General features: G+C 50.9%; 1 protein-coding gene across 5 annotated transcripts in view; it reads left to right on the top strand.

Moving 5' to 3' along the window:
- The window catches only part of SPTBN1 (spectrin beta, non-erythrocytic 1), a 110,993-nt gene that overhangs the window by 14,955 nt on the left and 71,666 nt on the right, over positions 1–24,372 (top strand). For 3 of the 5 annotated variants that reach the window (XM_027898219.1, XM_027898223.1, XM_027898222.1), the window contains exon 2: positions 18,369–18,565. In XM_027898219.1, the coding sequence (XP_027754020.1) occupies positions 18,418–18,565 (148 nt within the window). In that variant the 5' untranslated portion in view covers positions 18,369–18,417. Of the gene's footprint in view, positions 1–16,717; positions 16,836–18,363; positions 18,566–24,372 lie in introns of those variants that run through there. The other 2 variants (XM_027898220.1, XM_027898221.1) reach the window with 2 other exon arrangements.

Below are 24,372 nucleotides of genomic sequence, written 5' to 3'. Positions count from 1 at the left end.
CTTTGTGGGTGTTCCCTGGACTTGCAGAGAGGGTGATAACCCCCCTCTGATCCTGGGAGCCTCCCTAAAGCCTGGGCAGGGTGCGGGGTCCCAAAATCCCCGTGCTAGAGGCAGAGCTGCTGTAAGGTGACTGTCTGGGGTAAGGGAAGGAGGGAGGTGATGGCTTTGCCTCGGGCTTGGAGCATTGGAGATCCAGTTCATCTGGATGGGAGCTGCTGGTGTCCAGCATCTGAGGAAATAAAGCTTCCAGCATCATGCAGGTAAGGAAGACACCCTGGACTGGAATCTCGGTGTTGTGTTGTCTCAACTGAGGTGTGTAGAGATTGTTACTTTGGGGGTAAAACACTACTTTTGGTAAACAGAATGGTGATGAGGCTAAATGTGAACCCACCAGCGGCAATGATCAGTGTTAATTACCGTGCAGTGGCTGTGCAGTCACCCTGTCTCTGCACAGACACCGTGCTCTGCACTCCTCCCAGCTCAGTGCGTGTGAGGGACACTCAGTACCCAGCAATCCTGCCCCCTGTTACCAGGAATAGATGGGACGTGGAGCTTTCCTGTCACTCGGTGTCAGAAATCAGTGGGGGAAGGTTTAACGCCAGAGGTGCAAAGTGGAAACGTGAGTATCCATTTCTCCCAACCCGCAGTCTGCCCCCTTGCTGGTTTATTGACCTCTCCCAACACCCAGCTCTCCCCTTGCGCGGTCGGTGGTGCCTGGTCTGTTTTAGCTGAGGAGCTGTGTGTGGTGGGGTTGCTCCTGCCTGACACCTGGACAGGGAGCCCAGCCCCTCCCCTTGTGCTGGCTGGGTGGGAGATGAGCTCAGGGCTCCCTGCTCTGCCTGGGAGGAGCTGGGAGGCAGCGATCCTTTTCATCCCTGGAATGCCAGCCCTGCTGACCCTCAGAGGGAAGGCGGTGCCTGGCAGCCCTTGGGTTGGACGGAATGTCTGAGGCTCTCCGTGATTTCCTGCTCTCCAGATTCCCCTCCTGCCTGAAACCCACACCCAGCACTGCTTTGTCCTGGGTGTGGCCAGTCTGGAGAGGTGCCTTGCTGTGCTGCAGCTCTGGAGGCAACAAATCCAGCCGGGTGTCACGGTGCCCAAGGCCTCGGAATTGGGATGCTGGATGGGGCTCTGGTGGTCCCAGCAGGTGCCAGAATTGCTGATCCTGAGCTATAAGCAGCCTCAGGGACAATGGCCTGGGTTAAATCGGTGTTCAGTGCTGCTGTTCCTGCCTGGTATGGGGGTTTCTGGTGTTGAGTCAGGCTTGGGCAGTCCCCAGTTTGGAGTTTCACCCCCTCTGTGTTCCCTGCAGTAGCATCTTTTAATGTTGTGCTTCAGCAGGGAGAACCCGAGAGCAGCCACTGCTGAAGGGAGCAGAGGAACACAGAGGGCTGGGTGCTGGCCTTGGGAAGCTGGAGGCTTTCAGCAGCCTCCAGAGCTTCAGAGGTTTTATTTTAAATCAGGATTTCTGTTCCTCCCTCAGTTGATTTCCCAAAATTCACAGGTTGCCCAGAGCTTCTGGAACAGGGTAGCGCTTGTATTTGTGCTGCTTATGCCCATTTTACATCAAAATACATCACAGTAGGCTCTGGGAAATGTGCAGCAGAACTGAGCTGCAGAACAGCCCCCGTGTTGGTGTGCAGGACCAGTGATAATTTGGAGTGGCATGAAGTTCTAATAGGCATTAAATCTTTGCTAAATATCCAGCATAACTCCTGTGTATCTGCAATTAATAAGTAATTCAGCCATGCCAAAGTCAAGCAAGCACAAATCCCCTTTATACTGTACCATCTGTCTAATCTATCTGTGTCAAATATGGCTTGTTTGGGTCTGCCCTTCTACAATCTGTGCCGGGCAGATGTCAATTAAAATTTCTGATCCCCAAAATAGTTTTCTCTGGGTGTTTGTAGCTCAGGTGATCAGCCTGGGTTTGGTGCTAGTTTGGATGATGTATTGGGTAAAAGAGAACGTGGGGGTCAGCACAAATATGTTTTTGTTGTGGTTGGCCAGGGGTTTTTTACAGCCTTAGCCCCTTCCCAGCAGTTCCTGAGCACAGCATTCCTGTGGAGTGGCTGAAGAAGGGCCTGTCCTTTCGGGCACTTGCAGCGTGACAAGCACCAAAATGGATCTGAAGATCCCTCTGTTGCCCAGAGCCTGTTTGGTGTGGGTTCACTGCTGCCCTGGGACAGCTCTGCTCTGTTTGGCTGTGACTTGGATCATGTTTGTGGAGTGCCAGAAAGGAATATTTTACAGGAGCTGCTGTTCCATCCCCGCTCCGTTGCTGTGTGGGAGCTGTCGGTGCTGGGGCAGTGCAGGTGAAGGTGTTGCAATGGGACAGGACCAAACCCCGGGTTTTGCAGGCACCCTTTCCTGTGGAGGTCCTTCCAAACCAAAGGGATGCAGTGGCACGTGTCCTCCTGGCTTCCAGGGGTCACTGGAGCAGAGGGAGCTCTGGGGGCAGTGCTGGCTCTGGGGGCTGTGGGCGTGTGGCTGCACCAACACGTGGGGGCTTGTTCTGCCTCCCTCCTCTGCACACGGGGTGAGTGACTTTCGGGACAAATAGGGATTTGCAGGACTCAGAGGTCCTGGAGGGTGTGTAGGACAGAGCCAGCCCCCAGAGCAGGGTGGGGGGACCTGCAGGAGGGATGCTCGGGGGCGGTGTGACCGGTACATCCATGTGATGCCCGGGTTGTGATGCAAAGCTCTCAGCTTTGCCAGCCCCGCTCTGGTGCCCCTGCTCTGCCTGCCCTGCCCTGCCCTGCCCAGGGTGTGAGCACAGCCTGCTCCCCGTGGGTGTGAGCACAGCCTGCTCCCTGTGGGTGTGAGCCAGCCCACTGCCACGGCTCAGGACCCAGCAGGAGTTTGCTGTCTGGGGCTGTTGCTGGAGCAGCACACGCCCAGCCTGCACTCCTCATCCCAGGAGAACCACACTGCAGAGCTTCTCCTGAGGAGCCTCTTCGGAAAAAGCCACTCACAATCTGAAAACTGTGCGCTTTTACTTATTCAGTGGCCTTGCCACGCTCTGCTGCTCATCCACCACCTTCCCTCTGCCTCACTGGCTTGGTTTTTGTCTCCAGCCTTCACTTGCATGTGCTTTATACAGAGAGACTCCTGGTCTCCAGGCAGCCCGATGAGCAGGGAGAGCAAACTCCAGCATTCAGGAATTAAAATGGCTGAGTGGCTGTGTGGTGAGACGGTGTTAAGATGGAGCCAACCAAGCAGATCCTTCTAGAAACAAGAGGGGTGGCTGTTGCTGTGGCTGGTGAAGTGACGAGGCTCCTTCCCGTGTGTTGTTGGCACTGGCGCCGTCACCAATAGAAGTGTTTGATTTAGAATTCCACCGTCGGTGCTTCTCCCCGGCCGCAGTAAATCCCAAGTGGTGCACGAGTAGAAACCAACAGGAAGAGAAAGGACAAAGCCCTGCTCCCAGCTCAGCTTTAACCTCTTGCTGTCCCCAGCATGTGGCTTTTCGTGGCGAGTATAATAATTGAAAAGCTGGCACAGTGTAATCCCGAGGTTTATATCAAAGCCTCTTACGGGTGCATCACGCATTTCCAAACACTCCCATTAATGCATTCTCTTGGAGAAATGCACTGATCCAGGCGCTTCCTGGGTTTACCATTCCAAATAGGGATGCCTTAATTACTGCTGACCTGATTTGAATACGGGCCGGGCCGATTTCATTTAAAATATTGATTGCATTGGATTGGTTGTGCTTTTGCTTTATTCCTGGAACAGCCACCGTCCCCTCTTAAATCTGTGTGTTGGGATCCAGCCTTATCCCTGTTCCCATCACAGAGGGACACAGTGCTGGGCTGACCTTGCCAGTTAAAGCTCTCCTTTTGCTTTTCCATGTCATTCCTCAGTTTTTGCAGTGGTAGCCGGCTCTGGTGTGTGGGTGGAAGCCGTGGAGAGGATGGTGGTCAGGGCTCCAGGACACATCTGGCCCATCCCAGGCTGCGGTGCCAGCACCACTTGTGAGGTCTGGGGGAGCTGCACTTTCCCTGAGGAACTGTTCCACTGCATTTCTGGTAGTGGGGGGAGCTGGGCTTTCTCCAGATCCACGGGAGCTCCTGGGGCTGAGATCAAAGCACAGCTGGTCGGGGAGCGGGGAGAGCATCCGACCACAAATAATTGTTCCAGCTTGAAATGCCAAGTGACAGTGAATGGCATTTGAAACAAGTGCTGGGGTGGGTCTGCTCAAAGCTGTTCCTGGTAGGGCTTAGAGAACTGGTCCCACTGCATTTAAACTGTCCAACCAGCGTCGGGTCTGAAATCCTGCAGAAGAAAGGATTCTCTGGTTGAGTGTTCCTTTGTTTTTCCTCTGTGCTCTCGTTTGGCAGCACTTTGAAAGCCTGAAGATTTTGGGTTTGCCTTGAAAGTGAAACAAGGCTGAGGATTTCCCGCAGGAAAGGAGGCTTTTGGAGCCTGCAGAGCCAGCGAAGAGCTCTCTCCTCTGGAGGCTCCTCCTCGCCCAAGATGGCTGTGGAGGGATGTGTGGGAGAAGGGAGAAGCAGGAGGATCTGGAGCGCTGCCAGCTCTTTACAAGGGCTGTGTAGTAAACAGTCATTAGGTGGAAAATGATCAGGATTAGCGCTTTCTAAATGGCCCCAGGGCTGCGATGTTTTTTGGGGGGTTTGTTGGAGGTTTTTGATAGTGTAAATCTGCGGGTGAAAATGAAATTTGTGAGAGCCTGAGCCTTTCCAAAGCAAAAGCTAAATAAGGTTCTGCTGTTGGGCTGCGAGGGTTCCTTCATGGCTGTATCACCCTGCTGTTCTTATTCTTCCTTTATAGCTTTTTAATCCTTATTAGATTAAAGAATCATTGTAGGTACATGACACAAGATAATATTGACATAGGGACTCATCTGTTCGGAGGCCAAGCAGTGAGGGCAAGTGAAGGATGTCTCTTCCTTCCCACGTAGGAATTGCTTCATCTATTTCCATAACCCAATTCAAGCCCTTAGTCTGCTGAAATTCAGGGACAGGGTTTTCCATAGGAAGCCCTGGATGCAGGGATGTGACTCCAGGAACTACAGTGGAGCTGGATACGATGAGCCACAGAGAGTGTGCTGCAGCTTTGCTGTCCTTGGAGGCACCTGGACAGATGCAGATCTGATGATGAAAGCAAAGCAAACCCCGACAAAATGAATACACCCCAACCCTGTGAATTGAACTGAATTCTGCTTTCGTGCCTCAGGTTGGACTTTAGAGCAGATTTGGGTGGCCTGTGCAAATTCTGAGAGAAACAGCACTGTTTCTGAGCCATGTTTTATACACCTGGAAGAACCACAACCAAAAGGACTGAGGGTTTCAGGCCATCGCTCCACCCCTTGTGAACAGCAGAAAACAGCTCCGTAACTGCCCAGGGATGGAGTCAGTGTGTAGTGGAGGTGTTTCTTCCCTAAAAGCACAGTTGTGACTGATAAAGTGCATTTCAGAGCTGTAGGACAAACTTTAATCTCCGTAAACTTCTTCCAACCAAATGTACCAGACTGACTCATTTTCAGCTGGGAACTGGGTGTCTGAATCTGTAGCGAGGTCCCGACCTTCATGTGACCTGTGATGTGTCAGCCAGGGGCTGGGGAGGATGAAATCACCGCTCAGGAAGGATTTACCAGCAGCTGTGGGAAAGGTGGAGGGAAGTGCCAGGTTTTCTGGCCAAGTGCAGGTGTGTTTGGGCAGGGAGGGGAGGGAGCCTGGGGGCCGCAGCACAAGCATCGCTGTGTTGGTTTGCAGCCATACCACCTCTTTTTGGTGGTTTAGCCTCCTCTGTAAATGCCTTGGAGAAACAGCCAAGTGGAATGTACGTACCTCCTTCTGCCCTGTTGTGCTGGTGGACAGAAGTTGCTTGTGATGTAATTTGAAATGGCAAAACCATCACAGACCGGCTGTGAAAAATACCAGTGACTTCCCTGTGTTTGTCCTTTCCTGGTGGTTGTTCTCGGCCCCAGAACTTTGCACCTCCCAAATCTTTTGTAGAATTGGTTTTTAATGAACCAAACTGGCTGGGACTGGGTTACTTTTGCAGGCAGCTTAACCTGAGCCTTGGCCTCGGTGAGGTTTGGGCTCTTTGTCCCAGGGAAGGAGCGGTCCCCAAAAACATTGAGCAGATGTTGCTTGCCAGATAATAGAAAGGAAAAAAAAAAAAAAAGGTGAAAATCATTAGGTATTTGGAATACTGAGAGGTTTAATCATGAATTCTAACTGCTGGGGATCTGGCATGATGTGTCAGGTTTAGTTTTTGGGCCATGAAGTAAGAAAGAAATGGTCTGATTGCTTTCGAAAGTTGCCAGATAATGAAAACAACTGCCAAGATCTTATTTAAATATGAAATGAATATCGAGTGGCATTTATGGAACTCTGAAGGGAGATTGTTACTAAGAGGAGACAATTGGAGATCAGAAGTTATTGGTTTCTGCAGGAGGAATTCTGGAATATTCTTCCAGGATAGCACACATAGTTATCTTATTAAAAACTCCAAAAGCAAACAGGTGATAGAAACAATCTGAAAGATCCTGTCCACTGGGGAGAGCTCCATAAATCTTCAACATCTGTACCTAATTATTGAGCTTCTCCAGGCTTTTTTTTCTTCCTGTAGTGCACATTTCTCACTATGAACTAATAGTACATAATAATAAAATCTTGGGTGTCTGCCAGCACAAACAGGGCTTTGGCTGACTTTTCCAGTGTTTGTGGAAGTAGGAAAGCAATGCAGCTGTTGGGTTGGGCCTGTGCCAGCTCAGGATCCATTTCCCAGACAAAAAAAGCTCCAATCAGAAAGAAATAACCATCAGATATTTTCCGTGTCGTTGCCTTGTGCAGGTTTTTCTTCGCTGTCGTGGCCGTGGGGTCTGTCGGCGGGTCTGGGGCTCTGCACCCCGAGTGACCACACGGTCACAGTGGCTTTGCTCGAGGTTCCTCCCCCGTGTGTCATGAGATGGGTCTGAGACCTGGGTGTGGTACAGTACTCTGTGCTGCTTCCCTGTGAGCCCAGGGCAAAGAGCCGTGAAGGTTTGGGGCCACTTTGCTGTTATTTTGTTCCCGTGGCCGTTTCCCTTCCCGGGGTGTGCGGGGCGGGCGGCTCCCTGCACACCAAACCCTGCCTGTGTGGGGCCAGGAGCTGTTTGGAGCCAAGTGCCAACAGCAATAGTGGGATATTGGGAAGAAGCCAGTGTCATTGGTGTGTTTGTTTGCCTGTTTTGCTTGGAGGACGCAGAGCTGTGAATAAGGCGCAGGGCCTCGTGCCCCGGGCTGCTCTCGGGGAACCGGCGTCTGTGGCCCTGGGGAGCAGAGGAGCCCTTCTCCCGGCCCTGCCTCCTGGAAAACGCCTCTGGCTGGTTGTGCAGCCGAGTTCCAGGCTTTGAGGGGTCAGCTGGGCAGGGCTGGTCGGGGTTTCTGTGGTGGCTGTCCTTGGCTGGAGGAGCTGGAGTTGCTGGGAGAAGCGTCTCAGGGGTGGCGTGCGGGACAACACTCCGAGCGTTAGCAAACTGACATGGAAAACCTGGAAAGAGTCATCGCTGTGTCACATATAAAATGATAAATATCTCTATCTCTCATGAGGCAGCACATAGGGATGTGCACTAAAATATTTATAACAAAAAAAAATAAATACTTAACCACAGTAGAAACATCAAAGAACCAAAATACCAACCTGAGTTATTTAAGATGCAGCTTTTCTGGGCTTTTGCTTCCCTCCTCTCATCTTATTTCCCAGGGTTTTAAATTCTGGCCCTTGTGCTTTTTCCTCCCGGGATGGATCTCAAACTGTTTGGTCACAAATGTCCTGAATAGCAAATTGACTTAATTGAGCTGGCATTAAGGCTCTTTAACCCATCTCCAGGGCCGGGATGCTGGGAGGGCCTGCAGGCGTGCATTGCAGTGAAGGCAGTTATGATATATATTTCTTTTCCTTGCCTGACTATTTTATCTATGCATCAGATGAAAGCTGAAGGGGAAAGGTTTCTGTTAGTCTTGTCGGGAGTTGGCCGAAAAAAATGTGAAGAATGTAGAAAGGAATTAACAGCTGGTGTCCATTTAAAACTTCCATGTGGGCAAACGCAGGGAATCTGCTCGGGTTTACCTGCTGTCTTCCTCTGGTCAGTGCCCACCAACCCCCTAGAGGTTTAGTTCAGGATGAGGAGGCCAGTTTGGATGTGGTGCTCTGGGTTCCCCTGCCAAGGAACTAATGAGTGGATGATGTGTTTTGTTTCCCCTGGGGAGGATGAGACACATTTCCTCCTCTCTGGGAGCCAGCGGCTCAAGCTGTGCTTGGTTACTTGAACCAGAAATCTTGTTGGCCCTGTAGGATCGTGCCATGCACTGTCTGACTTGGTGATTTACTTGACTGCTGACATTTCCCTCCTTTCCTGGGGAAGGATCCTTCTCCAAGCAGCTTTGGCCGCGGTTTTGGTTTAGCACAGTCAGGGCTGTGCATGTGCAGTGCTGCTGCAGTTTGTGCTGATAGGCAGGACCATTTTTAACACCCCTGTTTTCAAGGGGGTGTTTAGTATCACACTGCTCTGTTTCTCAGTTCACTTTCCAACCCGTTGTTAATCCAGAGGAATACCAGTATTCCTTCACCAACAGCTAAGCACTGTCTTCACATCATCTCACCGAAACAGAAGTTGTTCCAAGTTATTCTGCGTTTATTTTCCTTGACGAGAATGACATTGACTCCGGGGTTGGTGCTGGAGCTCCGTGTGCTGCAGCAGCCAGCTGTTGCTCCAGCTCTGTGCCTGCTCTTCCCTTTGGGAGCGTGTCAGCAAACCCTTTCCCGCTCCCGCCCCCGGCATCTGGGGTTTGCTGCTTGTTTGTTTGCTAATTCAAAACCTGCCGACTGCGTAGCAGGTTATTTCAGCCAGGCTGGCCCTTTAAATTGCTTCCATGCCTGCCTGGCTGTGAAATATCGCTAATAAACAGAGTCCAGAACAAAAGCCTCCGCAACAAAACATCCTTTTCTCCCTGGGCGTCTCCCTGGGTGCGGTTTCCCACCGCTGCTCTGCAGTTTGGGGGCAGAGCCAGAACAGCTCGGTCTCATTCTTCCTCGCTGGAAGTTGTCATCGATCAGGCAGCCTCCCCCGAGCAGCAGCTCCGAGAGGGAGGAGGCTCCATCACACAGCCTGTCCCGGATTTCTCCTCCTGGGCTGAGTGATGGAGCCTTTCCCTGCCCTTACATAAAAACCTGCGGCACGGAGGAGGTTTGTCGAGGTGTAAATCGGCGTGGCTTGACATTCCTGCCTGTTTTCGTGCCCTCTCCCTCAGGGGCACGGCAGGGTGGGGAGTGTGCTGAGCCTCCCACGGCTGCCTCTCGTTCCGGCACTGCGGCAGGAGCCGGGTGGGCGGCATCCTCCTCCTGGGCTGGGATCGGGAAAGGGAGCAGGGGCAGAGCTGCGGCTCCCGCTCAGCCTCAGCGTCAGTGTGTGCTGGTTGGGCTGGGACCGTGGGGAGGGGTGGGGAGTGGACGTGGAGAGGGGGACAGAAGGGCAATGGGGACGGCGGCTGGCTGGGCGCTCAGCCTGGGTATTTATTTGGCAGCCTCCTCCCGTAAGGAGGTCAGAGCGATCGCATCTCCTCCGGAGTCGGGAATGTGCTCCTGAGGGAAGCGTGGCAGTGCCTGAGGCAGCCCTTGTGCTCACTCTGAGCCAGGGCACGGCTGGGGGGGCTCTCGCTGCCAATGTAGTTCGGGGTCGTTTCTGGGTGGGACACAGAAGTGGGGCAGAACCCTCTGGTTCTGGCTTTGCGGTTGAAGCAGCCCCGTGGCACAGACCTCTGGTGCCTGTCCCTCCCCAGAAACTTGGCTGTGGCTCTCTTCACTTGAATGAATAAAACAGATACAAGCCCGTATCAACAGCTGTGTGGTCACACAGAGGCAATCGCAGCGTTTCCTGAACGGCCGAGTGACTCCCGAGGGGCTCCTTTCCCCCGAGGGATGTTGAGCTGTGGGTCACAGACTGTCAGGGCCCTTGGGCTGCCGCTGTCTCCGTGATGCTGCTCAGCCAGGTCCCACCTGGCACTGCCAGTTTGCCGGAGCGCTGTCCAAATAAACAGTGATGTCACCGAGGGCACTCGGGGTGTCTGGCACTGCCTGCCAAGGTTGGGTCGTGGCTGGGGTCGAGAGTGAAGCTCCTTCTGCACAGACTGTGGTGCCTTCATCCAAAGGGGAGCCAGCTGTCTGACAGGCCCGAGGCAGCAGGAGTGGCTCTGCTTCCAGCCCTTCCCACACACACAGCAGGTTCCCAAGGCTCTGCTTCTCCTAAGCTGGGTCAGAGCAGAGAACAGAACACGGGAAACTCCTTTCCAAGGGTACCTGGTTTTTACTGGGACTCTGCTCTGCATGAGCACTTGAAAAATTAATAAAAAAGACTTCTTGGGTGTTTTTTTCCGATGTGGAAAAAGGTAAATACCACTGTAGACAGTTGCCCTGTATTTTCGCATTCCTTTGGTGAAGGTCAACCCACAGATAGCCTCCAGAACATGGCAATACTAAATATTGTCCTCTAAATGCTCTGTGACTGGGGAAGGAATTTTTTTTGGTAGTTTCTTTGGAAGCCTGTTGATAACTAGTGAAATACATCAGCAATTCCATGGTCAAAATCTTCTCTCTGAGTGTTTAGTGTCTAGTGGCCTGCTGACAGTGGTATTCCTCAGAAAAAGGACTGGGTGCTGGGTGCAGATGAGCCCCCGGATCAGTGCCCACAGGAGTTGTCCTGTAAAGCCCTCCCAGCATGCAGGATGCTATTCCAGTCCCCCTCAGAACACAGGCCCTGGGTTTGCTGCTGGTTTCTCACTTTTCAAAGTGACCCAGCTGCTTTTATTCCTGGATGGCCGAGCCCCAGGACAAGGCTGCAAAGTCTAAGCGGCAGATTTGGCAGATTTGTTTAAAACTTGTTAACTGACACTTGAATTTTCCTCCGTGGGAACACCTTCCCCAGGCCTAGGCTTTGGAACAGGCCCTTTCTGGATGGGTTACCCTACTCAGAAATGCAGCTCTTCCTGAGAATGGCTGGGAAATCTAAAAGCTGGGATGTAGAACTTAGAAAGGATGCAGGAATGGACGTGGGGAGAGAAACTGCAGAGCAGAGCTGGTGCCCCAGGCGTTCTCCAGCTAAGCCATTTGCATGGCAGGGCACTCCCAGATATCCTAATAGTTCCAGAGCTGTCTTTCACTGACACAGGAAACACTATGAAGGTGGTGAAAGTGTTTTTCAAAAGCAATTGACCAAGAGCTGCGGATTGAAATCTGTGGCAATGCCTTTGTTACCTCAGAAGCAGAGAACAGGATGGCGGGTTCAGAGAATGCCCAGCTGATGTTTCAGCAGATGCTTTGGGTGCTGAGTTACATCTCTTTTGGCCATGTTGGATACCAGGGTGGTTTGTGAGTCGAAGCCATGTGTGGATCTCACCAGAGCAGCCCTGGGCTCCCTGCTGTGGGTACTGCAGTTGAACTGTACTCGTACAAAACTCACCTTGCCCAGCAGTGATCCTTGAAGGACAGCCACAAACACACAGGGAAGGAGGTTGAGTGCTCTGTGTTTTCCCTAAAAACTAAACCAAGGGGTTGTGTTCTTCGAGCTGGGCCTGGCACTGGCGGTGTTGGGGGGATTTATTCCCACAGCCCCCCTGGGTGTGCTGTGGAACACAGGCTCTGCTGGATCCCAGCAGCCTCTCCCTGTCAGCAGGGGTGGAGGAAGGAGCTGAGGGCTGAGCACAGAGCCCTCCCCTCAGCAGCTTGGCACAATGTGTTCTACATTCTTCGAGTGATGAGGGGAAAGGAAAGGCAGTCCCAGGAGGGATTCTGTGCTCACTCACTCCACCCTGACGTGTTATGAGCAGTAAGTTCAGTTCTGCCTCATCTTTGTGCTCCTCTTTATTAACTTCTTTCCCAAACCTGCCACTTTCTACCTAAAATGTCTCCAATTTTCTTTCTGCTTTAGACTTTTCATGGTTTGTAGAGTTGGTGGAGGAGCATGGGCTTCTCTAGAGGATGGTTGAGGCAATATCTGTTCAGGGAAGAAATCCATCTGAAGCCTCTCCCTGCCCCTGTGTTTAGGAGGCTCTGCAGATGACATTGGCACATCTTGGGTTGTGTCCTCAGCTGGGTGGAGCTGCCTCAGGTTCCAGAGGACAAATTAGGATGCTGTATATCAATTAAATTATTGAAGTTATTAAATGATTGTAAAGTCTTCAGGGAAAGGTGGAATCCAGATTTGTGAGGTAATGGGTGTGAAACAGGATGACACTTTGTCCCTCTAAACGCGGAGAGAATCAGGTCAGAAGGTTTTAATGGTCCGTGCTGGAACTGGAAGGTTTGAAGTAGAGATTCCTGTTCACTAAATAACCTATTTTCATCTCTCTGAGCTCCTCTGTGCCCTTGGCTGTGCTGGCCTCCTTGTGTGTGCACGTGGTGCTGGGTGTGCACCAGTCCCCCCCTGGCAGCACTGGGGTCTCCAGGGGGGCACTTGCTGTTCACAGAGAGCAGCACAAACACTTCCTCGAGTTGTTTCAGCGCTCATTTCATGTGTACCCATGTCCCAGCTGGAGCCTGATATCCCAGGGACCTCAGAAGGAAAATAAGAGGCTGCAAATCACTCCCAACTCCCCGGTCAGTGGTTTCAAGTGATGGGTTATCTGAGCTGTGGGAAGCAGAGCTCACTCGTGAAGGACGGGCTGCATGATTTTAATGACCTTTGCAGGCTTTTCCAGCCTGGATTGGGAATAAAGAGGCTTCAGTCTTGCCTTGTTTGTGCATTCCTGGAGTGCCCTACACGCTGATTGTGGCATTTGAGTCCCTGGTAGCACAGCCTGTCCCCCCTTGGCTGTGACCTTTCAGGGAGCTTTGGGCTCTCGGCCTCCACGTCCTGGGGCCTGGACAGCCAGAGGAGCTGGCACCACAAAGTACAATGGGCTGGGGAAGCAGAGACAAAAGCACGGAGCACTCAGGGGCTGGAAAATGCAGGAACACTGGGGTTCTGTTTGCTGAGGGAAAGATGGGGTTGGGAGCCAGACCCTGCATGCGAGAGAGGGAATATTGGAGGTCAAGGGAGTCACAGCCTTGCTGAGTTACTGCCTTCATTATTTTGGGATTGGTTTAGCAGCTGAAACAACAAGCCAGAATGGGAGTGTGTTATCCTCACTGCCCTGTCAGGACAGGGAAGCTCCTGTCCCTGGAAGTTCTGTGCTGCAGTTCAGCAGCACAAAGCCTGAGCAGGGGGAGAGGCTGGAACCCACCTCCTGGGCTCCTGGTTAGGGGAGGGCTGGAACTGGGAGGTGCATTTTCCAGTCTTTCTCAGCTCTTTTACGCTCAGGAGTTCAGTGTTTCGATCCAAGGGTTCTGTAGAGCCCTGGGTTTCTGACCAGTGTTTTGTGGATACTCGAGGATTTGACTTGTGGGGGTGTTTGTGTATTTTCATTCTGTATCCCCCCTCAAGCCTCTCCAAAGGTGCCCCTCTTGACCCGTGCCTGGGCCACTTTCCTCTTTGAGGAAGCTTAAGGTGAAAATCTCACCCTGATGGGGTGACAAAATGTTGCTAGAGGCTGGGAGTTGAGAGGAACTTCCATTTCCCAGCTTAAATATCAGTTTAAAATGACATTTCCAAAATTATTAAATGTCTGTTGTGCTGCTGTTAGGAGGGAGCTGAATGTTGCTCAGAATAAATGCAAAGTTTGTTTATATTTTAATTAGATTTTACTTTTTTTAATAATAATCACTGCTTTAAAGTGAATTTGCTGGACTGATGAGATGCTCTGAGCCAGCAGTAGGAGAGAAGTATAGACTGGGAGGGAAAGGATCCTGCAAAAAGGGTGATGGAATTGGTTTCTGTGCTCGCCCAGCCTTGGTTTCAGAGGGACACCAGACAGGAGGGAGTGTGTAATTCTGGTTTCTCTGAGGCACATATCTGATCTGTAGGGTCCCTGTCACGGTGGTTGTGCTCGTGCTTGTCCCCAGCCCCGTGTGCTCTGGTGACCTGCAGGTGGAGGTGTCCCTGTCCCCTTTTCAGCCCCGTCACACGTGCAGTGGGAATGCAAGAGAAACACACAATTCAGCTTTATTGCCAGAAAAAAACCAAACCCTGTGCTAGGTTGGGTAGTGTGTCTGTTTACATAAGCAGTGAGACTATTTGGGCATTGCTGCTCAAAATATATTTCCTTCAATCAGAACCCCATGAAAACCTCTTGACAATCCTCGGTAAGAGTAACATGAGTCTTAAGTACAGCTTAGCGTGTTTCTTGGAAGAATAGTAACTCTTGAAAAAAACAGTGTTTACTTTAAAGATAAATGTAACTATTAGGAAGTAATTCCAGATGTGTGGTTATGGCAGAACTTCAGGGATTACAGTCTCGGCCTGTTTCGTGAATTACATGATTGCATTTAAAAGTAGCCAATGAATTTTTTTTAAATGAATTCATTCTTCAGATGGGCTGAAAAAAACCTGTTTATTTTCTATTATCTGAGGAGAAAACAGAGCAGAATCTGGTGTATTTATATAAATAAATACAAAAGGTCTGACCCCTGGATATGGCCTTTGAAAGCTGTCTGAGAAAATGCTCTTCCTGGTAGCTGATTTTTTTTTTTTTCTTCCAGCCATTCCTTCTTTTTGAAGATAATGCCAACCCACCCGCCCTCCACTTATGCAATAGGTTTTAAAGAATGCTTTGAAACGAAATGGTTTGATCTCTTTTGTCTCTTGAGGTCCTCTGGTACTGTATCCGTGGCAGAAGGCAAGTGCTGTGGTTTATTAGTGAAGAAGTTTGGGACTGCACAGACCTTTCTTTGCCCGTCCTGGTGGGCCTGTGCTGTGGGTTCAGGGCCTGGAGCTGCTCCATACTGTTTATTAGTACACCCCTGTGCCTCCTCATCCCTGGAATTGCCTGCTAATATCTCCAAGCCCAGGTGCAGCCAGCGCTGGCAGGTGACTTTAGGAGCATCTGGACTAGCTGGGAAACCCCAGAGCCTTTTAAGCCCTATATGACATCCTCGAGCCTGTCTGATTTGGGAATGGTGATGAAACTGGGACCTGCCATTCCTAAAGTGCCTGGATTCCAGTGTGCCTGTGTTTACCAAACCTCACTGTGGCTTGGCTTGGAGGATGCTGCCCGGGATGCTGACAGCTGGAATTTGTGCTGCCTTTGGCTCTCCCCAGAAAACGTTGTTCCTTTATTAGCTGGGTGTTTCAGCCTAAAGCCAGGCCAGGATGTTTAGTGACAAAGGTTTCCCTCAGTCCCTGTGCTCTGTGTTCCGTGGGGGTCTCTCTGGGGGGTTGGTGGGTGCTTTGTGCAGAGCGCTGCAGGTGTCAGGTCGAAATAAATCTGTAAGTGTGTGTGTGTGACATGTTATACACACACAGGGTGTTCAGCACGTGTCCTTCCAGTGCAGGGCTGATTCCACGGGTGACAGTTACACTCAAGGTCGTTAACAGCGGACTCAGCTGCTTTAAGAGCTCCAGAAAAGTTCCCAGCCATTTCCCCCCCCCCGTTATTCTCTGGGCAGTTGCTGGTGTCTCTCGAGTCATACGGGGACATCCTTAATGTAGAACCAAGATGTGCTGTTGAGGCCCAGCCCAGCTGCAGGACCTGCACTCCTGCAGGCAGAGCCTGGAGGTTTCTGCTGGAGCTCGTGTTTATCTTCCCTCCCTGTTCCCGGAGGCTCCAGCAGGTTGTGCTGGATCAGCTGCAGCAGGAGTCAAGGAAAACGGTTTTCCAGCATAGGCTGGAGGCGGTGGCTGCACACTGTGGAGCTGGGTCTGTTTTGGGATCAGGATTCCACTGTGTTGCCCCTCCCTTGCCATGGAAGGTGCTGATTTTTATCCCTGCCCTCCCTCTCTGCTGTCCCTGTGCCGTGGAGCCGCATCCCAGGAAAGGGAACTTGATGTCAGGGAAAGAGGCACTGCTTTTATTAGAATGAGAACAAGGATGCAAGTTTTCCAGCCCTATAGGTGGGGGATAACAGGCCATTTCATGCTCAATTTAGCTTTATCTGGGATAGATTTTGTTTGTGTGATGCTCAGGGAGGCTGAGAGAAGTGATAAAGCACAAGTTGGAGCTGAATTTATTCTGGATCTAGTTATGTTTATGTCTAAACAGCACAGATACATAAACAAATGAAACCCCATGGCTTGTTCCATCTATATTGAATTACATGTCACTGCATCCCGATTTTGGGGTCACAGCTTTTATTTTGACAGCTGGAGATGCAGCTTTTCCATCTTCTCTTGCTTGGGCACTGGTGAATATAGACAAAAAGGAAACTGATGCTGTCGACCAATCTGTTCCCCCTTGTTGTTTATACCCTGGTTGCTCCATGGATTTAATTGGAATTAACCCTGATTCGTGCCCGTGTCCAGGGATCACTGGGAGGTTGTTGCCTAGGCCTGATGCTCGCTGAGGATCAGCTGGTGAGTGCCGTGCAGCGTCGCCGCGAGTGGGATTTAATCCTTCCCCCCGCCTTCGCTCCATCCTTTTGTTTGTCCATCGCGGTCCCTGCGGGGGGCAGGACCGATCCGTGCGCGGCTCCTGCGGGCATTGCCGGGGGATCGCCGTCCGGACGCCCTTCCCCGGAGCCCTTTTCCCTGGCGCTCTCCCTGGGGGGCTGAGGCGGCTCCTGCCCTTCCCTGCCCTTCCCTGCCCTTCCCTGCCCTTCCCTGCCCTTCCCTGCCCTTCCCTGCCCTTCGCTTCCCACCTGCTGCGCGGGCCGAGCGCCGTCACCGCCCGCCGTAACAGCCCCTTATGTAACCGCGGGCCTTCTGCGGGACACACCCGCCGGCCGGGGACGGGACACACCGGGCGGGGCCGCGATCCCGGGGCCGGCCGGGGCATTGACGCCGCCGATGAGTGACGGTAACACGCTGTTTGTCGCCCGCGGGATGATTTATGTCGCGACATGTCGGGAGGAGCCGTGCTGGGCCCCCCCGCGCCCGGCAGGTGGCGCCAGCGGGGCGGGCCCTGAGGGCGGGATCGCCTCGGCCGTGAGGGACGGGCGGGGCTCCGCCTGAGGGCGGGATCGGATCCGCCGTGAGGGGACGTTCCGGACCTGCCGTGAGGGCGGGATCGGATGCTCGGTGAGGGGCGGCCCCGGCCGTGAGGGCGGGATCGGATGCTCGGTGAGGGGCGGCCCCGGCCGTGAGGGCGGGATCGGATGCTCGGTGAGGGGCGGCCCCGGCCGTGAGGGCGAGGTCGGCTTCGCCGTGAGGTGCCGTCCCGGAGTTGCCGTGAGGGCGAGATTGGATGCACGGGGAGGGCGGCCCCGGCCATTCGGGGTGGGCCCGGCCGTGAGCCCCGAGCCCGCTGCCCATGAGGGCGGTTGTGGCCTCAGGCAGCCCCCGTTCCCCCGGCCGTGCCCGCGCGGCAGCCGTGAGGGGGCTCGGCCCCTGTGAGGGGGCTCGGCCCCTGTGAGGGGGCTCGGCCTTGCCCACGTATTTAACTGCATTTCTAGTGAGTGTTATGTTTTACAAAGGCGGGCTGTGTGTTCCTGTGTTCCCTGTGCTCCTCAGGGCCTACCCCGGGGTCTCCCTGAGCTCTGACTGATGCCCAGCGCATTTCCCGCAGGGCTCAGATCCCTGTACAACCTCCCTCCTCCTCCCCAAGAGGCGTCTGCCTCACTTACAGCTAGTGCTGATAAATACATGCAAATTCCTGCTAGAAAACAGAATAAAAATGGCAACAGCACCCGACTGCCTGAAAGAGGAGAACCTCACCCCAAGAGCTGCGTTGGTGGGTGCCATGGTGTTGTTGGAGAAAGTTCAAAGCAATGCATTAATTAGTTGGTTTTATCTGGATTAGTTCATAAATAAATTGCCAGGACCAGTCACAAAGTCAGCATTTGCATGCAGAGATGGAAATATTTCTTCAGGTCCATGTCAAAAGGCTTCTGCTGGTCAAATGCTTATGTGGCCTTTTAAGAATCTGCTTTTTTTTTTTTTTTTTTTTTTTTCCATCGGTATTTACACCATTTTGTAAAGGTATTGAGGTTGTCTTTGCGCTTGAGGCTTTTCTTAGCTGAGTTACCCACAGGTCCATATGTTTTAGCCAACACTCACAGATCTATAAAGCTCTTGGGCTGCTTTTGAAAATAACAATCGTGAAATTGTCTTACTGCACCGATCCGTACATATCCCACTTTGTGGCACTGAACATTCTGGATATGTGTATGCATCAAAGCTGATGGCTTTTGTGAAGCACTTAATTTTTAAAGAATATGTGTTCCTTTATTTGTCCTCTGAAGGACTCATTGGTATCTCACCTGTTCTTGGGCTTGTGCTTCAGGTCACGGATTTTTGATACCAGAAGTCTTGAGCTTAGACTTTATGATTCTCTTCCAATATATGTATATCGTCTAAATTATTATTATTATTATTATTATGTCTTTCACAGAGGTTTTTAAGAGGAATCTGATGGTGAGGAGAGGTTAGGAAGACTCAGGATGACGACGACGGTAGCGACAGACTACGACAACATTGAGATCCAACAGCAGTACAGCGATGTCAACAACCGCTGGGATGTGGACGACTGGGACAACGAGAACAGCTCTGCTCGCCTGTTCGAGCGCTCCCGCATCAAGGCCCTGGCTGGTAAGCACTGACCACAGCAGGGCCATCCCATCCCAGCCTTTCCTTTCACTCACAAGCTTGTACTGACTCCCTTTCTCACCTCATCAGTCTCACCAGTTATGAACCTTTTTGGCGGTGTATTCAAATGGTTTTGATTAGGTTTCTGTGATTGGTAATGATGTTGGTTTCCAGATTTGGAAAAAAAAAAAAAAAAGAAAGCAGAGGGATAACAAAGCTCTGGTTTCAAATATTTTCCTTTGGAGGTGTGCAAAACACGTCTCTTGCCCTGGGAAGGAGGAATGTGGTAGCTGGAGGTAGTTGTCACATAGTGACAAATGCTGGCCTGCACATTTTTTCTGAAATACTTGCTGTCTCCTGCTGAATTCCACTCTCGTCAGCAGAGAAATGAAATTGGATTGGATCTTTTTGTGTTTGAAACATTGGATTATTGCGCATTAGAGGCTGTACATTAACCAAATTTATTTATGCAGCAAAGAGATGATGTCATGTCCTCTCGGCGCTGAGGCACTGCCCTGCAGAGCAATTTTTATGCATTCTGTAAATGATTTCCTGACTTTTACGGTAGCATGCCCACATTTCTGACCTCTGAACAAAATGCCTTGGCAGTGCGGGACAAGCACAGAAAAGAGCTCAAAATATGCTGAGCGTTGTGCCGGTGAAATCTGAGCTCCAAGGACTGTTTTAAACCCAACACCCCATGAGGTGTGGAAGCAGGTTTATTAAATCAGCTGCACTGAGACACAGGTATCAGCTGCTCCATTTGTGATTCCGATGAGGCTGGCTCTGGAGTGCAGGGTGCCCTTTCCCCTCTCAGTTCCAGCTCTGGGGATGTGTTAGGTGCAGAACACCTTTTTGTGTCAGGCACAGGGCAGGATCAGGTTTGGAGCTGAGCAGCAAGGGAATGAAGGAGTTCATGCAGGTGGGCAGAGAGCAGATCATATAACTCTTCCTGAGGATGAATAGTAATGGTATCGACTTAATGGAACTGCTCACACAGAGGGTGTGTGTTAAATTTTGCCATCTTTAATTACAGCAGCTCTCGTCACGAGGTGGGTTTGGAATGACAGGGAAAATGCCTGACCTGGACAGGGCTGTGCTGAGTGGGGTCAGAAACAGCTTGCTGTGGGGGCAGATTGGTGGTGGACAAAAAGAATCGCAACTTGGGTGGTTTTATTTTAGCAGTTGAATCTTGTTTGAGGAAGAAACTGTGTTTTACTCCTGCCGCCTTTAGTGGCTGTAGGTTATATTCTGCTGCTTGGGTGGGGAATGCTTTTGAGTACAAAGCTCACGGGCCACGTTCGGGTCCCACATCTCGCCTTACTGCACTCGGTTGTTCCACTTACTTTTGTAGCAAACAGAGCTCCCCACCTGAGTAATGAATAATAAACATGAAACTCTTATTTCAAGGAGAAGTAATGTAAGGAAAGTACTTGAATTATTTAGACAGCCTAAAACAAATACCAATGTCAAAGCAAATAATTTTGCTGAAGATTCCATTCAGAGGCATATTTAAACATTTTCCCACAGTATGGAGTATTTATTTTTCTTCTGAGCAAGCATTACTCATAGTTATTTTAATTCGATACATTTTCATACCTGTAATTCTCTCCTGTAAGTGCTGAGAATGCTGTGTGCTGCCAAAGCTCGGCTTAGCGTGCTGCACTGCTGCAGCACTGCTTGAAAGCCTAATCATGGTGCAGGGAGAGAGGAGTGAAGAGAGCTTTGTGTTGCAAATGTGGGGTTCTGGTTAAAGGCTGAGCCGAGGTGCTCCTGGCACCATTCAGTGTGTGTTCTCAGGTGTGCTGTCTGGTGGGTCATCTTTCTTTGCTTCTCCCCAGGAAGGCACTTGCAGGTTTTTAGCAGCTGCAGCCCGGAGCTGTGCTGGCAATAACCTCTGTCATTGTCCTCTGTCAGTCGAGACAGGCTCTTTCTGGAAAGGTGTTCTGTGGTTCAGCTGATTGTCATGGGATCAGGCACAAGAGTGGCAGTGTGAGTGCCTGTGGCTGGTAATGCACAGTCGTGCTGGGGGATGTCAGGGGGTTCCTCTGGGCTTTACAATCCCTACCTTTCTCTGGCTGTTGCACCATTGCATTCCTCTGGGTGAGTTTCACTGCTCTCTGAAGCAGAAATAGTTGTGTTCCACCTTCAGAATCTGCATTTACTGAATAACACTCCAGTTTGACTTAGATAGGCACTGGTTCTTCGTGGGCACGGGCCCCTTCCCACATCTCCAAGGCTGTCCACCTTCTGACAGCAGCACTCCTCTCTCCAGAGGTCCTGGATGAGTTGTCTCCAAGGACTGCCCGTGGCTGTCCCCCTCTTGCAGTAGTCAGTGACAGGATAAATCAAAAGGCTATCAGTGTTTTGCAGTTTACAAAGTGCTCGTGCATCATTGTCCCCCATCCCCAGTATGAAAGGTTTCAAATGGGCAGGCACTGGTTCTTTAGTTTCCATCTCCGAGGTGAAAGCTGTTGCATTCCAGACTAGAACAGCTGTGGGCATGTTGCACTGCCTGACTAATGGCTGTGTACTCACTGCCTTGGTGCAGGCATCTTCTGTCCACGTTCTTCTGCAAGCTGGGAAGTGCCTCTTCAGCAGAGCTTCCATCTTGTGTTCATTCTAGTTTACCATAATTTAAGTGAAACTTATTTCCTTTGAGGCTAAGTAAGGTTAAGAGTGAGTAGGCGAGAAGTGAGGCCTGTGGCTGGAGTCTGAGACTGTTCTACAAAGACTCATGATGGCCCCATGTTCCATCAGGGTGCTGAAATATTTAAAGAGCGAAGCAGGAGATGGTGGTCAGCCTAATCTGTGGTGGGAACAATGTCCCGGAGAAAAGCTCAGGTAAAGCTTAGAAAAACACTGTTGCCAGCACAGCAGCTGGGAACTGATGTTATTGGTGTGGTCTGTGTGCCATGAAAACCAGAATGCAAAGGGATGTTGGGTTTAAAACCAACAGATCACCTGGGAACTCAGCTTTCAATCAGAATCTAGATCTGAAGGGATGTGCAACAACCAGATTGGTTGCCACTCATGTTGAACTAACTCACTCTGCAACTGATATGAGAAGGAGGTAACCGATCCCTTCTTTGCCAAGTAAGGTATCCCACTGTAGGAAATCATCTTTCACCTGTCCTTGCTCTCTGTGGTGCTTTGGAAGGTCTTGCTGGAAGACCAGGTAATTCTACCTGCTCTGTAGGAGCCAGAAAGATATCGCATTTGTCCAAGATTCTTCATTCACAAATCCTCCAGGGTTGGATTTCGTCTGTCGAGGACCATTAGCTAACAAGATTTGTTGTGCAGCTCCTTGGGCCATCGAGCTCTGGCAGAGGCCTTCAGAAACAGTCCAGTTGTTCAGCAGCATTTTGCACACTCAGCCTGGGACTGTGACATTCAGGAGTACTCGTGCTTGCCACCTCAGGTGCTGCTTTCAGGTAGTATGAGAATTGTCACCTCCAAAACTTTCCGTTTCTTCAGCTGGCTAATTCAATATTCAAAACACTTGGCTGAAGTTACTCGCTTTTCTGCTCACTGGTGTTTTGCCCTTTTGTCCTCTGGGTTCACCCTCGTGACCAGAGGGTCTGTGACTCAGTTCTCTGGCACATGAATTGAAACCAGCTTCAAAGTTGATGACGTAAGAGCAGTTTCTTAGTGCAGGCAGGGGAAGCTGTGCCTTCCTTTTCCAGCGTCACCCAAGTGAAGCTCGGGACACTCACGGGTGTTGCACAGCATGCTGTTCCTGAGCCTTACAGGGGAACCCGGGCACGTTTGGTGTGCAGCTTTCCTTAGCAGTCCCTGTTGCACAAACTAGGCTCGGCATTCCCGCCAGTAATTTCAATTCTCCCAGCAGCAAAGGGAGGGGAAAGCATTGAAATTGTTCCTGAAGTTACTCTACTAAAAAACTTTTCTGGTTAAGAAAGTAGAATTTCCTAAGGTTAAAAAACTAGAGAAACCTTGCAGTGGGGAAGTTCTGGGTACCATATGTGGGGCTAATTAGCCCTTTTGGCCCTGATATTTAAGTCATGCCTTTTACAGCTCCGGTGCTGTAGAGTCAGCAGAACAACTCCCTAAAAAAGTGAAGAGAAAGATCCTGCCTCTAGTGCTGTCAGGGTATCACACACCTGCCTGTCCCTGCTGTCAAGCGTCTCTCATAGCAAAGTTTCTGTTTCACCTTGAGGATAAACTACAGATAAAGAGAAAATGTGCGTGGTCAGAGTGAACTTTCAGGTCTCAGATCAATAAAAAAGGACAAAGTACAGTGATTTAGAGCTCAAGAGAATAAACCTTTGGTTTCTTCTAGGCTTTGAAAGAGCATACTGAGAATAAGGTCTTGCAGGATGTTCCCTGAATATCCAGTACCTGAGCTATCCAGGCCTTGAAAATCAGTGACTAATTTTAACAATAGCAAGAGCTTAAGGAAAGAGAACCCAGCAGTATATTGACACTTGGAAATCAGCTTGGAGGGGCACCTGAAGGATTTGCTTGACACTAAAGAGAAATAGAAACCTCCCAGCAGTGCAGTCTCCTCAGCACTGGCAGGGCAGTGCTGGTTGCGAGCCCCTGGGTTAGCTTAGCAGCCAAGGGCCTGATGCAGGCCTTCTCAGATGAGTGTGAAAGGGCTTGTTTTGAAAAACCCTGCTTTGCTCAGATAAAAGTTGATGGAATTATTTTAACTAAAGCTCTTCCAAATGCTGACCTCACCTGATGCTTTCCTTCTGGATTTTACTTCTGGAGCAGTCTCTCAGCTGTTGTTGCTGACCTTCCCAGGATCCACAGGGGCTGGTGTTGGGAGCAGGAGTCTCATTTGGTGTGCTGTGTGTTGTGCAGGCATGTCTGTGAAACACAGAATAGCTTCCAAGTAAACGTGAACAGCTCGTATCCATTGATGTCCCTTTGAAAGTGTATCTTGGTACAGAGGTCATTTTTATCTTTCTGCTGTAACAACATGATTTGGGGTATCAGTTAGACATAGTTTGGGGGGTTTCTCTCTCTTTAGAATCAAACAAGTAGTGCTGCAAACTACATGAAGGTGTAAGTCAGATTCTTTGTAGTCTGATTAGATCAATGGTCCAGTGTAGCTTCCTGATGTAGAGCCAAACTTATGAGAAAAGGCACTGCTGAAGGTACCTTTGGAGTTTTCTGGAATCACTCGTGCTTGTCTGCTCCGTGGACGGATTTGTGAGTACTTGGTAATAGAGTGACGCATGACAGTGGTTGCATCCTGGTGAACAATCTGGCACACATTGTGCGGGCAGGGTGAGCGGAGCTGGGAAAATAGGCTTTTGCTTCTTTGGGAGGGAGCAGGAGAGGAGCAGCTGCTGGCAGCCCCGCTCTGGAAAGTCTGACACTGCCGTCAGGGTACGCCCCTGCTGAAATCCTTTCAGCACTAAACAGGGCCGGGTTGGACGCGTCCACAGGACAGCCCAGTGTCCTGCCAGCTTGAGCCTGTATTGGTGGATCCTTAGATCTTTGAGTTCCTGGGCATTGTGCTCCTGCACTGGGCCCGGAGCTGCCTCTCGTGGCTCTTGTGGAGGGCTCCAGGCATAAGCCAGTCCTCACGCACAAAGGGCCTGTGCTTGGACAGCAGCTCAGTAGTTCAGCAAACAAGGGACAGGAGAATTGTGTGCTGCGGTTCAGATGAAATATAAAAAGCCATCTGTACCCAGAGGAGGAAGATGGAAAGCCAATGCACGTGTGCTGCTCTGTGTGCGTAGCTGTATTTGCTTTCAGGATATTACCTGTGCAGTACGCTCGGGGATAATCCTGGGAGCAGGTAAATCTGCAGGGTCGTTTGAACACCTTGGCACTCG

The sequence above is a fragment of the Empidonax traillii genome, unplaced genomic scaffold (assembly GCF_003031625.1).
Source record: "Empidonax traillii isolate 1590-97213 ecotype Southwest subspecies unplaced genomic scaffold, ASM303162v1 scaffold584:size400879, whole genome shotgun sequence".
Lineage (NCBI taxonomy): Eukaryota > Metazoa > Chordata > Aves > Passeriformes > Tyrannidae > Empidonax > Empidonax traillii.
The sequence above is the reverse complement of the archived record's forward strand: the minus strand, read 5'-3'. Positions and strand labels throughout refer to the sequence as shown.